General features: G+C 41.6%; 1 protein-coding gene across 3 annotated transcripts in view; it reads left to right on the forward strand.

Annotated features, from left to right (window-relative positions):
- Positions 1-10337, forward strand: part of rabggta (Rab geranylgeranyltransferase subunit alpha) — a 29502-nt gene extending 19165 nt beyond the window's left edge. For all 3 annotated transcript variants that reach the window (XM_012959761.3, XM_012959758.3, NM_001006727.1), the window contains 4 exon segments: positions 2133-2249; positions 2358-2471; positions 4444-4531; positions 10126-10337. In XM_012959761.3, the coding sequence (XP_012815215.1) occupies positions 2133-2249; positions 2358-2471; positions 4444-4531; positions 10126-10283 (477 nt within the window). In that variant the 3' untranslated portion in view covers positions 10284-10337.
- Positions 10338-17334: the final 6997 nt, after the last annotated feature.

Raw genomic sequence — 17334 nt, forward strand, 5'->3', positions numbered from 1 at the left:
TGGAGTAGACAGAAAGTTGTGCCTATTCTGTATTCCCCAGAATCTGTTCTTTCCAAAAATGTACAATTTTCTGGGATAAACCTTCTGTTAGTGGAAATTTTGTCCTTGAAATCTAAAGTATGCAGCTTTCTGGAGCAGTGCTTTGGAAATTTGTTAATGTACTGCTGGGAGTTTTTGACCTATACAAGTGACAAATCTCGATAAAACTATATATATTTGGTATTGGCACGTTCAGGAGACATGAGACTTTCAAAATCAGTTGTATATTCGTTCATAAAATAATTTTTGTTTCTAGTATGTGTGTTTATATTATGGAAAATTAGATATTTTTTGCATTTTTAGACATTTAGAAGCCTATATCTTGTTACAGAATTGGAATTACACAAAAATTCTACCATATTTTGAAAGCTTAGGTTGTTCTGAAAAAAACGATATATTGTTTTCCTGGGTAAACGGAAAGGCCCCTAAAGTGAAACAGTGCAAAATGTTCAAACACTGTCTGGCAATACAAGTTCCGCTTTGACCAAAACAGCTGGCAGTAAAAGGGTTAAAGGAGAAGGAAAGGTAAAAACTAAGTAAGCTTTATCAGAAAGGTCTATGTAAATACAGCCATAAGCACTCACAGACTTCTCTGTAAAAAGATTAGTTGTGTCTGTTTTCCTCTGCAACAGACACGCAGCTTTCAGCTTCCTGCTCTCTCCTGCTCCCCCTCCCTCAAGAATGCTAAGGGCTCACTCCCCCCCCCTTAGGAATGTGGATCTGAGCCAATCAGCAGGAAGCTGACTCATAGTCCAGCGAACTGAGCATGTTCACTTGGTCTCAGTGTCTGTGCAGGAGCGAGGCATTATGGGAACTTTCTTTACACAGCTGTTTGGCTTCAGATCTTCTGAACAGGAGAAATATGGGGAGACTTAAAGGCACTATTGAGACAACTGAAGGTATGCCTGCAGCTTGAGATTAACTCTTTACTAGCCTTTCCTTCTCCTTTAAAGCAGGTGCTTTTTAATTCCTGCCTTGATGGCAAGCTTTAGTTGTATCAAAACCATGTGTACTGCAAAACAGAGCCTCCTATAGGCTATTACTCCACATTGGAGCTACCAATAGCTAATCACAGCCTATATTTGGCACCCCCAGGAACCCCCCAGTGACTTTAATCGCTTACCTTTTATCCCGGGCTGGTGCTCCTGTTAGAAGAAAACAGCACCAGCCCAAGGTAGCTGCGAGTGAGCCTTTCCTTTTCCTTTAAGCACAGGTGCCATGTTTTTTGTTCTTTTTTCCCCAGAATTCCAGCGTTGTGGCCACAAGAGGGCCGATGCACTGGGCACAATTGCAGTGTGCCTACCGCAGTTGCATCATGAATCTCTCAGCTAATCTCCCCCCCAAACATTTATATTTCTGTATTGTAATGGGCGCAGCTCAGTTCAAAAGGGAAGGCAGGAAGGACTGAGCACAGGCCATATGCCATAGAACACTTTCACTTGCTACAGCCTTTGCCGTGCATAACCCCCTAGCATATTTTAGCCCGTTGTGATGTACCCAATTATACCATCACATGACTTTCATCACCATTCATGACAGATCATATATACACATTTGAGGATTTTAGGGAAAAATACAACCTGCATTCAATTGGTTTCTTTTCACATGAATAACTAGAGGAACTGGGGGATATTGACCATTTTCCACCCACTGTAATACGATGGCAGAGATAGGCTACATGTGCCTTAAGCGTAAGGCTAATGCCACCGGTGGCTGATTTTAAGCTCATGGATTAATGCTGGCATCAGCCTTCTCCTGTGACTGCACCGGCCTGGTGCAGTAAGCAAGTATGCATTTCAGAGCTTAAATCCGCTCTGTTGACCCAGGTTGACAAAGTAGCTCCAGGTGCACTCACAAGAGAAGGCTGATGCCAGCAGAGGGGCTGATTCTTGGCCTGCATTTATACACATGCAAAAACAACCCTGTGTACATTAGCCTAAGGTCTTTTTTTGTTTTCACTCAGTCTAAACATTTTTCATACATAAATGTGTTATTCATCAATGTGTTTACTTTCTGCTACTTAAACTTTTGAGTCCAGATGAAAAGAGTAAGCAGAAATAAAAGATAGTCAAGCAATGCCTTTCTTTTATCAGGTTGTTGATCCTATGCGTTCTGGTTATTATGATGACCTGAGAAGCAAGTTCCAGATGGAAAATGCCATACTGAAAATGGAGTATGCTGAGTCATGCCTTATCAATCTCTCAAAGAAGGTAACATTGAATTACAGAGAAATATGCAAAAAGAGATGTACAAACTTTGGATAAACTGTGTAAATGAATATATATATGTGTGTGTGTGTATAATTTTTTTTTTCTTAGGGGCTAACAAGATTATGCCATTTAGAGCATCTGGGACAAGTTACTCACATGAATCTCTCAGCTAATCAGCTCTGTGCTCTTCCTAGCAACTTGTGTATGTTACGACGACTTCAGGTAATTTATTAGTCACTCGTTGCTGCCTTTACTTATATACAGTATATGCAATTATGCTTTGGATACTTATCATACAGGAAATTAATTTCCAGCTAAAATAGCTGACAGTGGGAACTTACACAGCAGGAAGCAGGTGATTAACAACTGAAATTTATATTGTAAAGGTATGGGATCTGTTATCCGTAAACCCATTATCCAGAAAGCTTCAGATTACAGAAAGGCCATCCCCCATAGACTCCATTTTAATTCATTCATACCCTTTTCTCTGTAATTATAAAACAGTACCTATTAAATTATCCCAAACTAAGATCTAATTAACACATACTAAAGGCAGAATAATTTTATTGGGCTTATTTAATGTTAACATGATATTTTAGTAAACTTAAGTTATGGAGATCCAAACTATGGAAAGACCACTTATCTGGAAAACCCCAGGTCCCAAGCATTCTAGAAAACAAGTCTTATACCTGTATTTGCCTTTTGCTTTTTTTTTTTTTTACCTTCCTTAGCTGAAAGGGGGCAGCACTGTTCCACATAGAAAAAATATGTGAGTAATCAGTTAGTGGTGCGGGTATTAACATAATGTTGGAGAAGGAAGATTCAGAGCTGCACCCTCTATTGTTAATGCCTGTACAGTAATGAAGAATGAAGTACAACTCCAAAGATATTGTAATTTTGTATGAAAGGGTAGTTAAGGGTTGTCTCTGTATGATCATGCTCATAGTTTTCGCCATATCATATACATGTTGTGTATATATGTGTGTAAATGTATGTAAATATAAATTTTCTTCCATGAACCATGAAAGGAAAATTATAAAGAAATCTGCAGTGATAAATGAATCTGTCCCATTTTACTTCGCCAAAATAATTGTGAAAAGGAAAAAAAATGTGGTGTGTTAATACCATACCGTGCAAATTTTTTTTGGTGCCCACTGGAGTCTATGGATGTTTTTTTGTGGCAAAACCTGCCACAATAATTTTTTCATTCCTAAAAATCAGTGGGTATGCATAATTCATATAGTGAAATGCCCAGCACTGTGGCACACTAGTGCTGCAAAACTTACTGCAAACACTTACTTTTTTTGCAAGTATTCTTGACCTGACCTTTAGTTCCTAATTTCATCAGTATAATACACTGCAAGAAAGGGCATTAACTCTTCCAAGCCCTATTTTCTATATTATCCTGTCCTTATAATGACATTTCTGTTTATCTTTTAATTCATTACATGGAGAACAACACTTCAAAAATTTTTAAATTTTCCACTTACATAGAAAGGGAGGACAGAGTAGACTTTTTAAAATTCTAGTATTCTAGTAACCCTTATATTTCAAGCATTTATATTCTTTTTGTATTTTAAGGTGTAGTTCATGTTAAATGAAGAGCAACACCAAAAAAAGAAAGTGTATCAAAATAATTAGAATGTTATGTACTGTTGCCCTGCACTGGTAAAAGTTGTGTGTTTGCTTTAGAACCCCTACTATAGTTTATATAAACACACTGATGTGTAGCCAGTGGGATCTGTATTTTACAGAGCTTATCTGTTATGTAATCTGTGCCATTTAGCCCTATTTCAACTTGAATGGCTGCCCCCGTGGCTACACGTCAGCTTATTTATATAAACGATAGTAGCCTTTGTGAAACAAACACACAATTTTTGTCAGTGCAGGGCACTTTCATTTTTTTGGTGTTACTGTTACCTTTAACACCAAGACCTCTGTGAAGTGAGAAGGTAGCGTGTGGATGTATGTAAGTGTAGTGTGGTAGCTTAGTGTAGTGACAAACTTCCCTACCCTAATGCCTGATGAGTTTCCCCTTCACAATGAGAGCATACAGATCTGCTTCCTTCCCTACCCACAGAGCCTTTAGCTGCTTTCTTTTTTATTCCCACTGAATTGTTCGGGATACAACGTCACTCTGGTCTAGGTTGGTTAGTTTTAAATGCATAGAATATTGTTTTCTTTTATTTTTCAGGTGCTTGAAGTTGATAATAATGAAGTTGTACGTCTGGAAGGTTTGTGGAACTTGCCTCAACTTGAGGAGTTATCATTGCAGTTTAACAGTATCCTTTATTTTTTGGTAATCTGGTTAACATGCTCCTAAATTTACCTTTCTAATCTAAACCTCTATGTACATTTTGTGCTTTCTGGATCATGTCATTAAAGAGTGGACTAATCCAGTGGCGATCCTGGGGCTGATGCCGCCCCTCTCTCTTGCTCCAGGCTTGCACTTGTAGCGTTGCAGGGGGTCCAGAGGGGACTTCATCGCTAGTGCAGAGAGCATTCCAAGTTACCAGAGCTGGCATTTTGCCACCCCTGGTAACTGCACACTCCCTACCAGGGCCGCCATCAGAAATCACGGGGCCCCTCATAATAAAGTTTTCTGGGCCCCCCCCTCCTCCCACACCCCAATGGCCCCTCCCCCAGTGACCCCTCCCATCAACACAAAGGACATAAAACTTTGGTAGCCAGGGCCCCCTAAAACATTGGTGTCCAGGAGTTACATTTTGCATTGGTGCCAGGGCAGGTACCCCCTAAATCATTGCTAGCCAGCCCAGGGCCCCCTAAAAAGCCCCCCCCCAAAGCATCCTCCAGCTTCCCCCAGGCCCCCCCAAAGCATCCTCCAGCTTCCCCCAGGCCCCCCCACAAGGCATTCTCTAGCTTCCCCAGGGCCCCTCCACAAAGCATTCTCTAGCTTCCCCCAGGGCCCCCCCACAAAGCATTCTCCAGCTTCCCCTAGGCCCCCACCCCAAAGCATTCTCCAGCTTCCAACAGGGCCCCCACCCCAAAGCATTCTCCAGCTTCCAACAGGGCCCCCCCACAATGCATTCTCCAGCTTCCCCCAGGGCCCCCCCCCACAAAACATTCTCCAGCTTCCAACAGGGCCCCCCACAACGCATTCTCCAGCTTCCCCCAGGGCCACCCCACAAAGCATTCTCCAGCTTCCCCTAGGTCCCCACCCCAAAGCATTCTCCAGCTTCCCCCAGGGCCTGCCTGCTGCCATGGTGTCCTCTGATATGTGCCGGGCTCCCAGCTACTTCGGCGCTTTTATAAGGTTGCGCCCCGTGCGTGTGACGTCAGTGCGCACGGGCGCAACCTTATAAAAGCGCTGAAGTATCAGCACATAGCGGAGGACGCCGCCAGAGCCGAGGAAGCGAGGGCCCGGACTTGATTAAAGGGGGCCCGAGCTAAGATAACTTTAGCGCCCTTTAAAGCTAAAAACGTCCGGGCCCAGGACGATTGTACCCCTTGTGCCTCCCTGATGGCGGCCCTGCTCCCTACCACCTGAGGCAAAGTTCTTACCCTGCCTCATAGCAGGAGCAGGTCTGGGTTAATCTATTCTGTTAGTATGTAATCTACAGCTTTTCAGCTGTCCAGATCATTGGTTCTGCATCCTTGCTATATAGAGCATAGGGTTTCAACTTTTTTAGGATAGGGGTAGAAAGAGAAAGGAACAGGAAGCAATGAATTATAGTGTAGTTTGGGTGAAAATACATCTGCAGAACACCAGAGGCTCATGTCAGCAGTAAAGCTTTTTTAGAGAATATAAACCAAATTAATTTTAAAATTTAGATGTAAATTTAAAGGTAAAAAATATCTGTTTAAATAGCATTTTACCTTTAATACATGATTGTGTACTATTTGGAAACAACAGGTTTTGCAAAGGTTAATCACGCAGAAATCTATGTATTAAAATATCAGTCCCATTTATGTGTGTCCCATAAATATTGTTTTAATGCTTCTTATTCTGTGCAGCACCAAATTTGCTTCACATCATGACCTTTATGGCTGCTGTGTTACAAGTATTTAGAAGGAAGTGTTGTAAGGAAGCACTTGTTTTGGGCTGACTCAGGCGTGACCTTGTATGTGTAATAAACAGGAATGTAAAGCGATCAAGAGACCGCCCAACGCTTAAATGCTTAAATTTAAACCACAATGTCAACCTTTTTTTGGAGAGAAGGTTAGGAAACACCCCATTCTAACTTATCCCCCCCTCCCCAACAGAAACATGGATCTTGTGGTTTTATTGGCACAATAAATGGGGATAACACTCCTAAGCATTTAAGTGGTGTGCAGTCTCTTGATTATTATATATTTCTGAATGGGATGTAGTCATATGTAGCAAACAAAAAAATTGTGGTGCAAAGTCTTCTAGACGTATGGCAGTGCCCCAACATTTTCTATACAATGTATAGAAAAAAGTAGAAATAGAGACTGCACTCAAACAAAATTCAGCTGGGTAGCTTACCCCATGTCCCAAGGCTAGGCATCGCTTAAATTTCAAATCCTAAAATGTGAACAGCTTTTTATTTTTAGGGCTCTGGCACACGGGGAAATTAGTCGCCCGCGACAAAACTCCATGTTCGCGGGCAACTAATCTCCCCGAGTTGCCTTGACCCGCCATCCCACCGGCGAACATGTAAGTCGCCGGCGGGATGGCACACGCGGCGGCGCGATTTCGGGAAATCACGCTGCCGCGTGTGCCATCCCGCCAGCGACTTAGATGTTCGCCGGTGGGATGGCGGGTCATGGCAACTCGGGGAGATTAGTCGCCCGTGACAAGGGAGATTTGTCGCGGGCGACTAATCTCCCCGTGTGCCAGAGCCCTTAGAAAAGCAGTCATATCCGTATCTTATCCCTATAAAAGGTTTAAAAGATGTGAAAAGGTCTCTGTATTGCACTGACCCTGAGGTAGAGCATGCATGTGAGAGAAGTAAGGACTATGGAATGTGAAAACAAGACCACTCTGTTAGCGGTATAGTGAGAGATGCGCTCGTTCGGTGAAGTCTTTCCCCCATATGCCCACCTTGAGCTGCTGGGACAAGGGCCACATCAGTGAGCCAGTGCACTTCTCTTCCCGACAGGATTTTTAAACCTGCCCATTTGACACCTGGCCAATTTTTGGACCATTCATGTCTGAATGATATTGTGTTCAAAAGTAGTAACTTTCTGTAGCCATGTTCTCTCTTTTTATTGTGCCTTATGTAAAAACATGATGTATAAAAATTACGTAATTACTGGTAAATTCCATAGTCGGAAGTAGGAGCCTATTCCTTTTATAGGAACAGAAAAAGACAAAATTTAGTTGGCTGATGCAAATGTATCTCCCTACAGAGATGCTGTTGCTTGAATATGTGGAACAATTCTCTTCAGTGGGGACACACCCTCAGGACAGCTTGTCACGTGGCATTCACAAGTTGAAATGCCCTTGGGAACAAAGCCTTAATTAATATTATTATTAACACACATTTATAAAGTGCCAACATATTCTACAGTTCTGTACAGTAAATAGGTGTATACACTGATATACAGATACAGGTTTGGGATCTGTTATTCGGAAACCGTTTATCCAGAAAGTTCAGAATTACAGGAAGGCCATTTCCCACAGACTTCATTATAAGCAAATAAAAGTTATTTCCTTTTTCTTTGTAATAATAAAACAAAACAATATTTTTGGGGTTCATATGATGTTTAAATGATTATTGAGTAGACTAAAGGTATGGCGATCTGAATTACGGAAAGATTCCTTTTTTTTCCATGTGGAAATGCAGAGGTCCTGAGCATTCTGGATAACAGGTCCCATACCTGTACATACAAAATATTATACATATTACAAAAAAAAACCCCAATAACCTATATGGGTGGTAGAGAGGGCTCTTCAAGTGTACTGTACAATCTAAAATGCCCCAACATAATAAAAACTAAAAGTTGGATACAGAGTTTTCTAAGCGTCATAGACTTTTAAGACACATGGAGCTACTAGTAGCAGCTACTAAAATAGAGAGTGCTGATCATTTACCGATAACTCTCTCTACACGTGTTTTAGCAGAGGCAATTTTCATTATTGTGTATGGCAGGGAATTTTCTGGAGTTTAGTAGCTGCTACTAGTAGCCCAGTGTGTCTTCACCCTTAGGAATGAACATATGACCTCCTGTCTGTTGTATCTGACAAAGGAATATACATTAAGCAAAGCTTGCTCTGTTGAGCTTTGATCTAACAGTGAGCATTCACAAAATGTGGGGAAATTGTAACTTGGTTATGTTCCACCACAATTCCACTACTGTTCATGGCATGGGTATTGTTAATTATAGCACTGCTGATTCATTCTCACGTAATATGACTGCTCTGGTATTTCATTATAACCTTTTGAAAACACTTGGAGTCAGGAAGGAATTTTTTCCCCTCTGCGGCAAATTAGAGAGGCTTCAGATGGGGTTTTTTTGCCTTCCTCTGGATCAACTAGTAGTTAGGCAGGTTATATATAGGCATTATGGTTGAACTTGATGGATGTATGTCTTTTTTCAACCCAACTTACTATGATACTATGTTACTAGTGCCCAGAGAAAATGGGTTATAACAAATAATGACTGTATGACTATGAAATGAAAAAGAAAGCACATAAGCAGGTCTGAAAATATTGTGATCACATCAATTGGTCTTTGGGTGGTACTCATAATGCAAATCTTATATACCAGCTGCAGTAATGGACTATGGTTCAGTCATTTTAAGATCAAACATCTTTTTTTATTCCTTTATTGTCTGTTTTTTAATATAGCTCTGGTACATTTACACAACATTTTACAGAGACTATTCCTCATTCACATTAGTGGAGCTTGCAATCTGTATTCCTATCACATATTTTAAAGGAAATAAAGTGAAACTTCACTTTGGTGGCAAATCTTGTTCCTAAAATAGATGACTTAGCTTTTGCACATTGATGCTATATATACTACTCAGCTGTGAGCTCTTTTACCTTTTGGGGTCATTTAAGCACTTTTCCCATGAGTTATTCTGTCGGCTTCTGGAAGGGATTAGTCATGTGAATGGTAAGTGGTCACTTCATGGGCAGTCGAAAGGTGGGTTTAAACTTGTTTGACCTTAGCAGCAAAGATGTTAAAACCCACATTAGGGTGTGAAAATGTGCTTATTTGCTCTTTAATGCACAAGTTAAAGACTTGTGTTTCATTTACAATTTCAATTGACAGTATTTTACTGGTTTGTCAAATTCTGTGCAAAATTATTGATCCAGTGATTTTTTCCCCCATTTTAAAGGGTTTCATTTAAAGGGAAACGTAATGACACATATTTTCACTTTTGTGATCTTGTTTTGTTTTAGTGTTGTGCTTTCACAAAAGTTCTGAGGCTTTATTTGCTCAAGTGTAACATTTGTCCCCCCTCATATTTGTACTCCAGTAAAGTGACGAGCAGAATAAGCTTCATGGGTTGGTGAAGGAGAAGCTATGTTTTGGGGTTTCAGGAGAGAGGGGGGCTTCTGGGTGTCAGTAGGTATATGATATCCAGTGTACTAAAAGTAAGCTTTGTCCCACTATGTGATGCTTACCTACAGCTTGCATTGCATTTTTCCCCAGCATTTATTTGGCGTTACATTGTCAATGATTTATTTGTTGATGCAATTACTCTCGATATTCTGCTATACCACATGGCTAAAGGAGACCTGAATTCTGCTAAGACTTAAGTTCCTGCTCTACTGAAAAAGGAGCTGACTTCTGCACTCTTTCTAGAATAACTGGTATAAGCTCTTCTGTTCTATTGTTCGGTCCTATCGATACAGTCTTGGATACCCTGCTCTGTTACAAAAAGATTTTTCTTTTGTTTCGTGCAAATCCCATGGTTTTCTTTAACAAATTTCCTCAGAAATACAGAATGTGTCTGATCTCCAACCACTTTCCAGCTGTCCTCGCCTTTCAGTCCTCCATCTACATGGCAACCCACTGTGTGAGAAGGCAGACGCACGGACTCAGCTGGAATCTCTTCTCCCCCATGTCAACACAATCCATTTGTCCCTTATTTAATTTATGAAATGCTAAGGAAACATGTCAAAGTTCAATAAAACCATGAGAAGAGAAGATTTTGGTGAATTTGTTTTTTGTTATAAGGATCCAAGAACTTGCATAAATATTCTATAATGCTCCCTAATTAGTTTTCATTTTTAAAGTGAAGTCTCCTTATATTTAGAAAAAATTAGTTTTTCTGTATTGTAGTTATCACTACATTTTTGCTTTAAGCCACTGTGATGTAAGAAATATATGGATTAGGGATAATTGAATTATATTATTAATTAATCCTTATCCAAGTATCTTGCCTTTTGGAATTCTGAGCAAACATCTGTTTGTGACCAGGTACAAATCCCCACATGAAACAGCAGCTCAAGCCTTGTAATAAAGTGTGCCAAGGACAATATGACCTAACACATATTCTCTTTATGGCATCATTCTTATTCTGCCACCCCAATTGTTTTTAATTAACTTCCTTCTCCACTCCTTGGCAACAATTCTATGTGCCTCATATAGTAAATCTGAATGTAGAAGAGCCGGTTTCATATTAACGCTTACTCCCAAATCTGATTAGCTTTTTAACTTCCTAACTTGTTATCTCATTACTGCCATCCTTCCTCAATTCTTTCTTAATTTCTTCTGTCAGTGACACCTTTTTTTGGGGGAGGGACTGTCAAATTGGGGTTTATGGAATTTCTGTGACAGTGTTGAGAGGACAAGGTTTGGGCTGCTAAGTGTTTTTTGGGAGTAGTCGAGACTCTAGATGAAACCCATTATTATTGGGCAATTATGCCTCAACTGACCAAGCCTAGTAAGGAAGAGGGTGGCGATGCCTTTCCACACGTTACGCCCTTGTAGAACTGCATACACCCTGGGCACTAGTTCCTGGTGAATCAACCCTTGCTCACAGGTGCATAGGGGATTATTCATGTAGTGACATGTATGCAGAGAGAGACAGGTGTAGGTATCCCCACAGAAGAGGTAACCAAACAATCCAGGTTTAGATATTTGTGTTTAATAACAATGTTTTACACCAAGGCTTTCTGTTTTTCTTAGGCCACTGGGGTATAATGTTTTCAAAGATGCTCTGAGATCTGATGTACCCAGTAAAATACACACAATGAACTGAATACACATTGTAACTGACTGAGAGACAACCAAGCTAAATAAATAGTTGAATTCAATAGAATAAACACAATCCAAGCAGAAATCTGCTTAGCTCTGAGAAAACACCAGCAATATACACAGTCACGTCCAGCCAGTTAAGGGCAAACCCTGTGGTTTAACCAAGTGTCCTTACGCAATTCATGCGAGGTTGTAGAGTCCACCCTAGGGAGTGGGCAGACAGCTGTTTCCGTATCACATACAGTTTAGTATGTTTTATTCAATGAAATAGAACAGGCCAATCCACACTGATCGAATTCTTTCGGATGCTCATATGCAGTTTTGCAAGGAATTCCGCTTTGTGTGCCTCTGCGCCCGAGCCAACACAATGGCTCCGAGTGCAGGCACAACCAAATGTTTTTTTAAGGGTATGGGCGGATTCATGGCATGCATTTATATGCCAAGAATCCTCCCTGTGTGGCATTGGACTGCAAAAGTTGCCCCCACATCTGTCACATCATTTTGACAGCTATAACTAAGCCACTGACTGAACAACTAGAGAGGGCATGTTATTTTATTAACTATTTTTTGTGTGTTTGTGAACCATGCATTAGTACAATTTCTATGCACTAATTAACGTAATGCGTTAAAATTAACACCTTGCGATGATGCGTTATTTAGCGCATGCGATATGCATCTTAATCAGGGGCGCTTCTGCCATTAGGCCATTTGAGAAACTCGCCTCAGGTGGCAGAAGCGCCCCAGTTACCAGGGGCGGCAAAAAAAGTTTTTAAACCGGAAATTCGTTCAATTCTCACCGCTCCCGGACCCGCTCCTGCGCTCAGAAGGTAAGCGGGGGGGGGGGGGCATCCAGGAGCCGCCTCAGGCGGCGATATGTTCAGAATCGCCCCTGATCTTAATGAATGCGAAAAGACTTTCATGAATCGGTACTTATTTTTTTTTCAATTTTAACGCAAAAAAGCATGCAATAACGCTTATCGCACTTTAGTGAATCAGCCCCATTGAGTGTATGCAACAGGTATAAGGAGAAAATATGAAGTTTGCTAATATAGCAGGAAGCGAAATATATCGCACACAGTGGGAATTAACGCACACAGCGGTAAATAACGCAAGAAAACGCTCATCGCGAATTATATAACGCAAACAACATCGTGTCTAAATTAACGCAAGTATCCTTTCAGTGAATCGTGCGTTAAGTTGAAAAAAAATAAGCGATAAAATTTTTAACGCAGGCTATAAATAGCGCCGTTTTAATGCACTTTAGTGAATCAGCCCCAATGTTACTACTTGTTTGGTATTTATCAGTTACTTAGCAAGACTGTTTTCAGCACTCTCAGAGTTATTAAAGGGGTTGTTCACCCTTGAGTTAACTTTTATTATGAGTAATATTAAGTAATATTCCGAGATAATTTGCGATTGGTGTTCATTTTTTATTATTTGTAGTTTCTTTGTTATTTCACTTTTTGTTCAGCAACTTCTCAGTTTGGAGTTTCAGGATCTATCTGGTTGCTATGGTCCAGATTACCTTAGCAACTGGGGAGTTGTTTTAATGAGAGACTGGTATATGAATAGGAGAGAGACTGATTAGAAATATAAGGTATAAAAAGTGATAATAACAATAAAATTGGAGCCTCACAGAGCAATAGTTTTTGGCTGCCAGGGTCAGTGACCCCCATTTGAAAGTTGGAAAGAGTCAGAAAAGGAAAGCAAATAACTTAAAATCTATAGGAAATAAATAATAAAGTCCAATTGGAAAGTTGATTAGAATTGGCCACTCTATAACATACTAAAATTTAACTCGAAGGTGAACCGCCCCTTTAAGAAAGTACTGTAAAAACTTAAAGTACTGCTTCCCAAAGCATAACTTTTACAAGAATTATAGATACATAAATGCATATAAGACTGTAGAACTTAAAGGGTTACTGTCCTGATTTTTATGGTGTACTTTTTATTTCTAAATTACACTGTTTACATAGCAAATAATTCGCTCTACCATCTAAACGTTTATTCTTGAACCAACAAATGTATGTTTTTTAGCTGTAATATTGGTGAGTAGGCGCCATCTCAGTGCATTGTGCCTGAGTCTGAGCTTTCAGAAGGAGCCAGCGCTACAGAATAGAACTGCTTTCAGGTAACCTATTGTTTCTCCTACTCCCATGTAACTGGAGGTGTCATGGCCAGACTGCTACTACTGATATCTACTGGGAGCTGCTATTTCTTGCTACCTTCCTATTTTCCTGCTTATCGGCTGCTGGGAGGGGGGGGGGGTAATATCACTCCAACTTGCAGCTCAGCAGTAAAGTGTGACTGAAGTTTATCAGAGCACAGGTCACATGGCTGTGGCACCCTGGGAAATGAAGAATGTGCCTAGCCCCATGTGAAATTTCAAAATGAAAAATAAAACAATCTGTTTCAATGCAGGATTCTGCTGGAGAAGCTCAATTAACTGATGCATTTTGAAAAAAAACATGTTTTCCCATGACAGTATTCCTTTACTATAATATCATTTTGATTTCACCACATTACTTTTCACTCCTTATTAAGCTTCTATTTAGCTTCAGCTGTATAAGTGGGCTGTGTGTTTTAGGGCTTTGTAAACTGTTATGGTGAACTGATTAAAATCACGTATATCATGTGCTGGTTGATAGATGGCATGTACTGGACACTAAATCGAATCCATCTAAATACCTGGAACAGCACACGCACCTGTATACTCATGCATTTCACCAAAGAGCATGTCTCTTCTGGTTTGGGGAATAAAGTGCAAAGTATAAGGCATTGGATGCAAGGGAGCCCTGGAATGTAAACCTGCCTGAGGAGGAATTACTTTCTACTGTACATAAGTAACTGACTTGTACCTAATGAATCACCATTTCCAACACAACACCAATTCCATATAAACAAACCAACCATCTTGCATTTTTATAATCGATTTATTTTTTGTCTTTGCCCCGACTCTTTTTCATTTGGTAAGACCATTTTTCCTGCCTTCCCTTTTTTTTCTCAGTGTGTAGGTACAGGTGGGAGCCAAATATACTGCATAAATTATACATAGCACTTGCTGATGCAACCTTCTCTAAAGCTACTCATCAGATTATGGTGCCAGAGCCAGGCCATCAACTCCACCTCCTCCTGCTTGCCAAACCAACCCAGGTAGCTTGCCTGCTCACTTGTTATGTTGCTGCTGGATGTGCAGGGCCAGAATTAGAGAAGGCACCAGAGGTATGTGCTTAGGGTCTTAGTACCCCCCACCATTGTACCCTAAGCATGTGCCTCTCCTGCCTACACCTAGTTCCCACCCTGTGTGTTGCACAAGCTTTTGGGGTGGTTTCCTCCCTCAGGTGCACCTAAAAAAAAATCTTTTGCCTGGTGATTGTGTGTGAGTCTCACTGAAAGATAAAGTAGTGAAATTCACTGGGAAAGAAGAACTGACAACAATTTATTTTGAAAAGACTGCACATGGAGACAGATAACCTAAGAAGGCACTGTTTAAGGGGCACATTTACTAAGCAATTTTAAGAAAAAGTCGATTTCTTTTTTACTTCTAGATACATTCAAGATTTATGAATGGATTTTTGCCGGTACTCAATTTTCAGATATTGTTTTTCTATGAAATGAGTTTTTCCGAAAATAACTCCCATAATTCGTGGTTTAGTTAACTTTGTTTTGTCAAAAAAAAAAATTTGGCAGGTTTGATCTGTTGAGTACCATTGAGTCCTATGGAGGCTCAGTGACTGCCTGTCCTTGACACATTTTCAAGGAGAAGTTAATCCCATCATTGTTTCCTGTTTCACTCAGTTTCAAAGAGAAATTAATCCCATCATTGTTTTTCTTTTTCACCCAGTTTAAAGGGGAAGTAAATCCTATCATTGCTTTCTATTTTTTATGCATTTTCACAAAATTTCACAAATTTTAACGATACTTCTGGCTCAAAAAATTTTTGCTTTTCGAATGTAAACTCGAAATATTTGAACGATTCAAGCATTATCGTGACATTTTATAAATAAAATTAATTTGAATTTATACCATGTCGAGTTTATACAACTTTCAGGGCCAGAAAAATAACTAATTTTAGTAAATTAGCCTCTAGGGGGGAGATTTACTAATCCACGAACGCTCCGAGCCTTTGCTCGGTGTATTTTCGGCAACTTTTTCGTATTTTTCATTACTTTTACGTACTTTTTGACAAAATTTGTGCAACAAAATCGTATTGTCGCGCCGAGTACAAAAGTTTTTGGAATTATTCAAACTTCAGTATCATGACTTTCCTTGGGCCAGGTTGGAGCTGCAGAGTGCCATTGATTCCTATGGGAGACTTTCCTTGGGCCGGGTTGGAGCTGCAGAGTGCCATTGAGCCCTATGGGAGACTTCCCTTGGGCCAGGTTGGAGCTGCAGAGTGCCATTGAGCCCTATGGGAGACTTTCCTTGGGCCAGGTTGGAGCTGCAGAGTGCCATTGAGCCCTATGGGAGACTTTCCTTGGGCCGGGTTGGAGCTGCAGAGTGCCATTGAGCCCTATGGGAGGCTTTCCTTGGGCCAGGTTGGAGCTGCAGAGTGCCATTGAGCCCTATGGGAGACTTCCCTTGGGCCAGGTTGGAGCTGCAGGGTGCCATTGAGCCCTATGGGAGACTTTCCTTGGGCCAGGTTGGAGCTGCAGAGTGCCATTGAGCCCTATGGGAGACTTTCCTTGGGCCAGGTTGGAGCTGCAGGGTGCCATTGAGCCCTATGGGAGACTTCCCTTGGACCAGGTTGGAGCTGCAGAGTGCCATTGAGCCCTATGGGAGACTTCCCTTGGGCCAGGTTGGAGCTGCAGGGTGCCATTGAGCCCTATGGGAGACTTTCCTTGGGCCAGGTTGGAGCTGCAGAGTGCCATTGAGCCCTATGGGAGACTTCCCTTGGGCCAGGTTGGAGCTGCAGGGTGCCATTGAGCCCTATGGGAGACTTTCCTTGGGCCAGGTTGGAGCTGCAGAGTGCCATTGAGCCCTATGGGAGACTTTCCTTGGGCCAGGTTGGAGCTGCAGAGTGCCATTGAGCCCTATGGGAGACTTTCCTTGGGCCAGGTTGGAGCTGCAGAGTGCCATTGAGCCCTATGGGAGACTTTCCTTGGGCCAGGTTGGAGCTGCAGAGTGCCATTGAGCCCTATGGGAGGCTTTCCTTGGGCCGGGTTGGAGCTGCAGAGTGCCATTGAGCCCTATGGGAGACTTTCCTTGGGCCGGGTTGGAGCTGCAGAGTGCCATTGAGCCCTATGGGAGACTTCCCTTGGGCCGGGTTGGAGCTGCAGAGTGCCATTGAGCCCTATGGGAGACTTTCCTTGGGCCAGGTTGGAGCTGCAGAGTGCCATTGAGCCCTATGGGAGACTTTCCTTGGGCCAGGTTGGAGCTGCAGAGTGCCATTGAGCCCTATGGGAGACTTTCCTTGGGCCAGGTTGGAGCTGCAGAGTGCCATTGAGTCCTATGGGAGACTTTCCTTGGGCCAGGTTGGAGCTGCAGAGTGCCATTGAGCCCTATGGGAGACTTTCCTTGGGCCGGGTTGGAGCTGCAGAGTGCCATTGAGCCCTATGGGAGACTTTCCTTGGGCCGGGTTAGAGCTGCAGAGTGCCATTGAGTCCTATGGGAGACTTTCCTTGGGCCGGGTTGGAGCTGCAGAGTGCCATTGAGCCCTATGGGAGACTTTCCGTGGGCCAGGTTGGAGCTGCAGAGTGCCATTGATTCGTATGGCAGGCTTCCAAAATCATGCACGGAAGGATCAAAGTCGGAAAGGTTTTCCTGCATTTTACAATTATTCGGATACAAAAATTTTGTGACTTTCGGATCGCCAGTACAATATTATCGTGACTAATACGATATTTTCGTAAGCATATTCGTGATATTTGCGATGTTAAGAAATGATCTTATCCAATCCGAATTTATCCCATTCGTGATTCAAACTCGTGATTTCATATATGTA

The sequence above is a fragment of the Xenopus tropicalis genome, chromosome 1, assembly GCF_000004195.4.
Source record: "Xenopus tropicalis strain Nigerian chromosome 1, UCB_Xtro_10.0, whole genome shotgun sequence".
Taxonomy (NCBI): Eukaryota; Metazoa; Chordata; class Amphibia; order Anura; family Pipidae; genus Xenopus; species Xenopus tropicalis.